Source organism: Pteropus vampyrus, unplaced genomic scaffold (assembly GCF_000151845.1).
Source record: "Pteropus vampyrus isolate Shadow unplaced genomic scaffold, Pvam_2.0 Scaffold72, whole genome shotgun sequence".
NCBI classification, from domain to species: Eukaryota; Metazoa; Chordata; class Mammalia; order Chiroptera; family Pteropodidae; genus Pteropus; species Pteropus vampyrus.
This window is the reverse complement of record NW_011888853.1, coordinates 4,333,637-4,340,827: the sequence shown is the minus strand read 5'-3', so window position 1 is coordinate 4,340,827 and position 7,191 is coordinate 4,333,637. Positions and strand designations below refer to the sequence as shown.

General features: G+C 55.8%; 1 protein-coding gene across 4 annotated transcripts in view; it reads left to right on the top strand.

The window, feature by feature from the left end:
- Positions 1–914: 914 nt before the first annotated feature.
- Positions 915–7,191, top strand: part of USP36 (ubiquitin specific peptidase 36) — a 27,239-nt gene continuing 20,962 nt past the window's right edge. The window contains exons 1-4 of one of the 4 annotated variants that reach the window (XM_011362040.2): positions 915–995; positions 3,149–3,273; positions 4,877–5,138; positions 5,575–5,796. In XM_011362040.2, coding sequence (XP_011360342.1) covers positions 4,886–5,138; positions 5,575–5,796 — 475 coding nt within the window. In that variant the 5' untranslated portion in view covers positions 915–995; positions 3,149–3,273; positions 4,877–4,885. Of the gene's footprint in view, positions 1,064–1,133; positions 1,159–1,324; positions 2,458–3,148; positions 3,274–4,876; positions 5,139–5,574; positions 5,797–7,191 lie in introns of those variants that run through there. The other 3 variants (XM_011362039.2, XM_011362041.2, XM_023531759.1) reach the window with 3 other exon arrangements.

The window sequence follows — 7,191 nt, the reverse complement described above, 5'->3', positions numbered from 1 at the left end:
TCATTCTTGGAATCATTCATTGTTTTAGGGCAGGGAGCCAATTCACACAAGGACAAATCTCAACCTCAAGTTTAGTCATGGATTCTCACAAGGAATAGGCTCCTACGGTTTTTTGTTCATTTTCTTTTTCAAAAACACACCAGGACTCACGTAATTAACAAGGTGACTTTTGTTCCAATCACACCATTCTCTCTCTCCATCGCCATTCCCCACTTGGAGGGTGGGAGACATGAAGACAGAGACACAGCAGATAGGGACCTGTGCGCAAAGCTTTGCCTTTGGGGAAAAGTCAGGTTTCCACCCTTTGCTTCTGTGAGAATACCACCAGAGGTCAGGCTAGAAACGACGCTCTCTCCACCTGCCAGAAGCCAACAAAGCTGCTTCAGGTGAAAGGCATTTTAAAAAATATTACAAAAGCAATGCTGTTTGCAAGCACTCAACCAGAGCCTTAACGTAGTCATCATGGGATGCCGCTTTTGGGCGGGGGGCGCTGAGAATTGCGCAGAGCCCGCAGACACTTTTTGCTCGGTTCCCCCAACTTTACTGGGTCGGCTGCCCTGATCACCTGCGGCCTATGTTTTGGTGACAAAATGCCCTAGGGGGTGAGACCCAGCCCTCGGTGCCACTGCCCGGCGGCAGGCGAAAACGAGGTGCAGCCACACGCCGCCCCAGGTGCGCCGACCGCCGGCACCCCGCGCGCCGGACGGAAGTGCGCGCCCCACGTGCTCTGCAGGAACTGGCCCGGCGCCGGCCCAGGGGGCGGGGCGTCTCCGGCTCTGCGTGTTTGCGTCATCGCGTAAGCTGGCGGGGCCGCGGGCTGGAGGTGACGTTTCCGGCGCGTAAAGGAGCTGTGGGCGGGCCCAGAGAGTAGGGCCGGAGCCGGGCCCGCCTCTTAAAGCCGCAGGGGCCTTTATGAGTTCCGCAGCTCCGGCCTTTGGCCGCGGCGCCTTTAAGTGTCGCCGTGACACGTGTGTGAGGCGCCGAGGGCCCGGATGGTGAGTGTGCGGGGCCCGGGCCGAACAGACGCCAGCGCCGCGGGCTGCAGCGGGCCGGCCGGGACCCGGTAGGCTGGGGCCGGGTCTGGACGGCGCGCTGCCCAGGAGAAGGCTTCGCGTCCAGCCGCGGGGAGGGCTTGCGCCGGGCCTGGGAAGCGGGAAGGTGCGGCTGGACGCGGGCGCACCCCGGGGCGCTCCAGGGAAACGTGGGCGCGTGTCCGTAGGGCTCCGGGGTTCACCGGGAGGGCTTAAGAGCACGCGAGCGGCTCGGGGGTCCGCGAGGAGGGCCCGGGGCCGCGCCGTCTGCCGTGGGTCCACGGGTCCACGGGGAGGCCCGGGGAGAGTGCGCTCTGACCTGTCCTAGGTCCGCTCTGCTGCCCCCCGCGAACCCCGACCGGCGGTGGAGAGGAGAGCTGCCCTACGGGAGCCCAGGCCGCGGAGGGTCTGTGTGGATGTTGGGTGCAGTCGTTACGCACAGAAGCCTCCTTTACGCAGGAGCCAGACTTTCTCTGGAATGGCCTAATCAGGAACAGAGTGTTCTGTTTGGGACCGGAGCTGAGCTCCGGTGTTTCCTTTTAGTAAGCGCTGTGGGAAAGGCTCACTCCTGGAGAAGGTAACTTCCCTCATGGTCATTGTCACGGTCGTGGTCGATGTGAGTAGGTAACCGGGTACAAGATGTGAGTTTTTTAAATGCCCGTTGGCTTTTGTCGGGCGCTGTTCCGTCCCCCCACCCCGGGGTCTTAGGAGCCAGAGTAGCGTCCTAAAACAGACTTTCTCTAAGGGATGCCGTGAATAGGTCTCCAAGGAGGGCACGCTCAGTTTCCTCTCTCCTGGCTGGGGACTCAGCGCTGCGGAAGAGCCCGGAGGCCCCCCTCTAAAAGCACCTCCGGGGGCCCCAGCTCTGTCCATCTGAGGCTCCTCCCCTCAGCACGTGGTTGACCCTGTGAGTCTTTGGTGCAGTTTATCTTGGAAAAGGGAGGAGGGAAAGAGAAAGCGCCTGAATGGAATGGTATTCGTTTTGAGGAACCTATGTTTGAGCACTCTTGGAGACAGAAAAATACATGGCTAGGTGGAGCCTCTCACCTGGACCATGAGGAATAGAATGGAGAGAGCATCCTTCTGGTCTTGAAGAGTGTGTTATCAAGTGAGGATGTCAAGGGCTTGCCGACGATGCAAGGCCATTTTTCTTTGGATTTCTCCACCTCAGAGAGAAATCATTTTTAGGTTACTGCTTAATATTTCAGGTGAAATTGGTGACACAGAGGTTGATCTCTATCAGAGCAGGAGAAATTATGTTCAAATGTCCGACTCCACGTGGAGGGGTGGGCTATGGGATAGGTATTATATAAGTTACGTATCTTGAATTAACTTGGGTTAACTGTCCCAAGTTCTGTTTATCCCCTGTCTGCCGGGTCCCCACACACTCTCCCGTGGGCCCACGTCCTCACTTGTCCACAGCGAGGTGAGTCTTGCTACAGCGGCGCCATCGTAGGGAGTTTTGTTGTTGTTTGGGTGTTGATGAGCTTTTACTTGCGGGTGTCAGACACGTGGTATCTGACACTTGCTGTGAAGTGTGCAGCTCGATCCCGCATGGAGAGCTCTGGCCCCGCAGAGGGAACGGTGTGGATCGCGGGGTCGTTCTCTCCACGTTGTGTATGTTGAACATTGTCACAGCAAAAAGTTTTCAAGTACTTGAATTTTATGTCGTCATAGTGATTGTGGGTGGTAATCAAAGACACGAGTCCACGCTGAGCAAAGTGAAAATTTGGCAGCTTTTATTGCTCCCTCGGAGGAGTTTAAAACTCCCCTTGGGGGAGTTTTACTGGTTTGTGAAATCTGAAAGTCGGAGATCATCAGTTGCCTCTTACTCTTCGGAGTGCACTTGGGGCTGGCGTCGACTGGGGAGTGTGGGGAGACTTCTGTTCACCGGCTTTGTCACTGGCGTGAAGGTTCGGTTGCAGGGCACACGGCCGTGTTTTCATGTCATGCCCGTTGCAATAATTTGTAGCTAATTAGCTCAGTCTCCTCCCAGCTCTTCCCAGAAGCGCACTGTCCGTATTTTCGGCCTTAACGCCGGCTGCTCCCGGCAGAGTGGGGCCGATGAGACCGCGGGAGGAGAGCTGGCCTCACATGGTGCTCTGTTCACCCCACAGGTTTGACACCCATTCTGGACGACACGCTCTCGGCTTTGGTGACCTCTCGGGCCACACCCACGCGGTCTGACCAGGAACGCGACCCCATGCTGCAGCAGCCCTGCACCCAAGTCCCCACGTCCCAGGTGAGCCGTGCGGGCTTCTGCGCTTCCGTTCATTCCTGCCGGTCACCTGCACGTGGCCCGGCAGTGAGTGTGCAGCGGCGAGAACGCGTAGGTAATTTCTCCCGGGAGAGGTGCTTTTGCATTCTCAAGTCGAAGAACTCGTGCTCGCTTTTTAAAAATAAAGTTTACGTTTCTGTTCTTTACAGACATTTTTATAGACAAAGAAGCTTGATCTATGTATGGCATTAGATGCTTCATAACAATAAATTGGGTTTAAGAAGAGGTGCCAGAGGTGGTCCGTTCACTAGAGCAGGGGTCTGGGGGACAGCTGACTAGTTGGTTCTCCTGTGGCAGGCTGGATGCTGGATACCCAAGGGAGTCACTGTTTTTCTGATAAGAGCGAGCCGTTTAAGGAACCTGGTTTTCTAACTGTGACTCAAATAGTCCTTGAGCTTTGGCAGTGGGTGGGGAAGAGAAGAGGTAGAGACAGTGTCGCGGGCAGAGGGGATGGGGGTTTCCTGCTGGTTGCAGATTCTGCTCTGCACCCCCAGCCTCGGCCCTGTAGCCAGCACCCAGCACCACCCAGTGCTCCCGCCCCCTTAATTTCACAACCATCGACTTCTCAGCCACCTTCGGCTGTTTCTGTCCGTATTTTACAGAGAACAGGAGACCTGTGACAGTCACAGTGATTGTCTGTGGCGTTTGCGTACAGCCAGTAGCTGATGGAACAGCTCAGGCCTGCCGCGCTCCAGAGCCCAGAGCTGCCACTTCCCCGCTTTGCTCAAGTTCAGGTGTCTCGTCCTGTCCCTGTCCTCTCTCGTCTCCCTCCCTGTTAAAAGTAATCTGCACATGCACTGTCCAGTAACGCGAGCCACAAATGTAATTTAAAATGTCACGGTAGCCACGTTAAAAAATAAAAAGCGGAAGAAATTAATTTTCACAATCTATTTTATTCACCCCAATATATGTGAAATATTTCAGCTCGTAACCCATCTAAAAACTATTGAGATTTTTAAAGTCCTCATACTAAGCCTCTGAAATCTGGCGTGAGTCCCGCGTTTCCAGCACGCCGCAGTCTGGACCAGCCTCGTCCTCGTGCTCGGCAGTCACGTGCAGCCCGTGGCTTTCGGTTTGGGGAGTGGGGTCCGGGACAGACGCCCGCTTCTCCTCTGGCTGCACTGCCTCCTTTGTGACATGGATTCGTGTGTGTGACCAGCGTGTGTTCCGAGCATCGGCATTTCCCCGGTTTTGAGCAGACGTTAGGATCACGTGGTCACCTTCGGACTAAAATCGCACCAGCACAGCGCCCGCAGTCCCGTAGGAGAGGTGCATGCCGCGGGCCGACCTGTGTCTCGGCTGCCGTCTGGCACTGCTCACGGCCCCTGGTCTTTGGGAGAAGCGCGGACTCTGCTGCGTCTGAGCGCTTACTGTTGAGATTTTTTAAATCCTCATCCTGAGTTTTTTTTAGTATTTCACACTTGCTTTGCAGGGTTGGCCGCCGATCCGGAGAAGGTTTTACAGCGGCGCCCCTCCGTAATGAATGAGCACAGGGGTTTTTTAAAGGAGCGGTGCATTGTTCTGGGACCCGGTTCCCGTCACTCTCTGTCCCTTCTCGTCCCCACAGTGATGCACCATGCCAATAGTCGATAAGTTAAAGGAGGCCCTGAAGCCCAGCCGCAAGGACTCGGCCGACGATGGAGAGCTGGGGAAGCTGCTGGCCGCCTCCGCCAAGAAGGTCCTTTTGCAGAAGATCGAGTTCGAGCCTGCCAGCAAGAGCTTCTCCTATCAGCTGGAGTCCTTGAAGAGCAAATATGTGCTGCTGAACCCTAGAGTGGAGGGAGCCGGCCGCCACAGGGGCGGGGATGAGCCCCAGGCCAGGAGACCGGGTACGGGCTCCCGGCTCGCTGGCGGAAAGGGCCTCGCCGTGTGGTCACCAAGTGGGCGGGCGAAACGTTGAACGATTAGCTGGGGCAAAACCAGAATGCGGTCAAGTGTGAGCTTTTTCTGGGGTCCGTGGACTTCAGTTGTCGAAGTAACGATATGGGGTTGGTCAGAGAGCTGCATCCTTAGGTGTCTTTGGCACGTGTGTGTTTCATAGGATCAGCAGCGGGACTTGGAAACGAGAGAGAGTGGAGCGGGCTGCGGGGTGACGGGCTTCCTGCCGGGCTTCCTGGGAACCGCCAGTGCAAGGGCAGCAGGTGTCCTTCCGTGCCGTGTCCTGAGCGGGTGCCCGCCAAGCACGCGAGCCAGCGGCCGCTCCCTGTCACCTGGCTGCGTGTAGACTCACGTCGTCCGCCTTGCCCCCCTGCCCCTTTCTCTCAGGCGGCGAGCACGTGAACGAGAGCAGGGGCGATGGCGTCCCCGCCCCACAGAAAGTGCTCTTCCCCCTGGAGCGGCTGTCCCTGAAGTGGGAGCGCGTGTACCGCGTGGGAGCCGGTCTGCACAACCTGGGCAACACGTGCTTCCTCAACTCCACCGTGCAGTGCCTGACCTACACGCCACCCCTGGCCGGCTACCTGCTCTCCAAGGAGCATTCCCGCAGCTGTGAGTGAGAGCCCGCGCGTGGCACGGGGTGGCCCTGTGCGCAGGGCGGGGACGCCACCCAGGGAGACGCCCCGTGCGCCCCGGCGTCGCCTCCCTCTGCCTGGAGCAGATTTAGGAGTGGCGTTCATTACACGCAGTGACCGATAAAACCTAAGGGCGCGTTTTACCCACTGCGGGGCAGGCTACGGAAGTGGTCACGCAGGTAGAGCAGTGGTCTCGACTTTTCCAAAAGTGCTTATCCAAACAGGAAAGAGGGACTTCAAAGGGAACCTCCAAAATAAGCATGTTCAGTTACCGTACACGTCTATCGGCCAGTGTTTATGCATGTTGGGAAACAGGCCCCAAAGTAGAAATTTAAAACAAGAAAAATAAAGATGAAGTAAAATATAACTTATGAAAACTGGAGAAAGTAGAATAAAGTCTGAATAGGCCTTCCACTGTCCCTCCCACAAAGCCATCGTGCCGTCCCCCTCACGGTGCTGGCGTGAAGCTGAGGGCTAGAGTGAGACCCGGCACACGCGATCACTGTGACCGCCCTAACGGGTTAAAAGGGAAAGGTCACCTGGAGATAGGTGTCCCCCCAAAATTTATGATAAACTCTTAGCAGAATAGCAATGGAGGGGAGTTTTCTTATCTCAATAAAGGGTGCCTCTCAGAAACTACAGAACAGCATTCTCAAAGGGGCCTTGGAAACGTTCCCTGTAAAATAAGGAGTGGAATGGGGGCGGCCGCGACCACCGCTCCCGTTGATCATGTGACGGTCCTGGCCGGAGCAGCGACTCGGGAGGAAAGGATAAGGCTACCCCTCAAAGATGGTGCTCCTGCTCAGAAAGGCAAGAGGCTCAATAGACAGATTAGAAAGTTGGCAACGTGGCTAGACACGTGACATCAGCAGACAAAAAATCGAATTTCTCCACACCAAACAAGGACTTATAAAAGTTTTTTTGCTATTATGAAACAATGTTTCAGAGCAGTAACAATGATGAAGTATCTGGACCTAAATTTACCAAGGTGTGTGTGTGGACGGTGGTGGAAGGCTGTTAGCTGGTAACCTACACACGTGGGGCGGGGGTCAGCATCATGAAATGTCAGTTCTCCCCACATTAGATTAGAGAGTGACGTAGCCACAGCTGATTTTAAAATTTACACGGAAAAGCAAAACAGAGGGCCGAAAATCGCCAGGACGGTTCTGAAGAAGAGTCCGAGGGGAGAGATGCTCCGCCAACCACGGTCTTCACGTGCGGTTGCAGAGGTCAAGATGCTGTGGTGCTGGCTCAGGGGACAGATGACCCCCAGACGAGAGCAGAGCCCAGAAACCAGCGTTTGGAAATGGAGTGTTACGTACCAGGTTTTCACATACACGTGTTTTCCATTTTAAACAAACAACTTAAAATA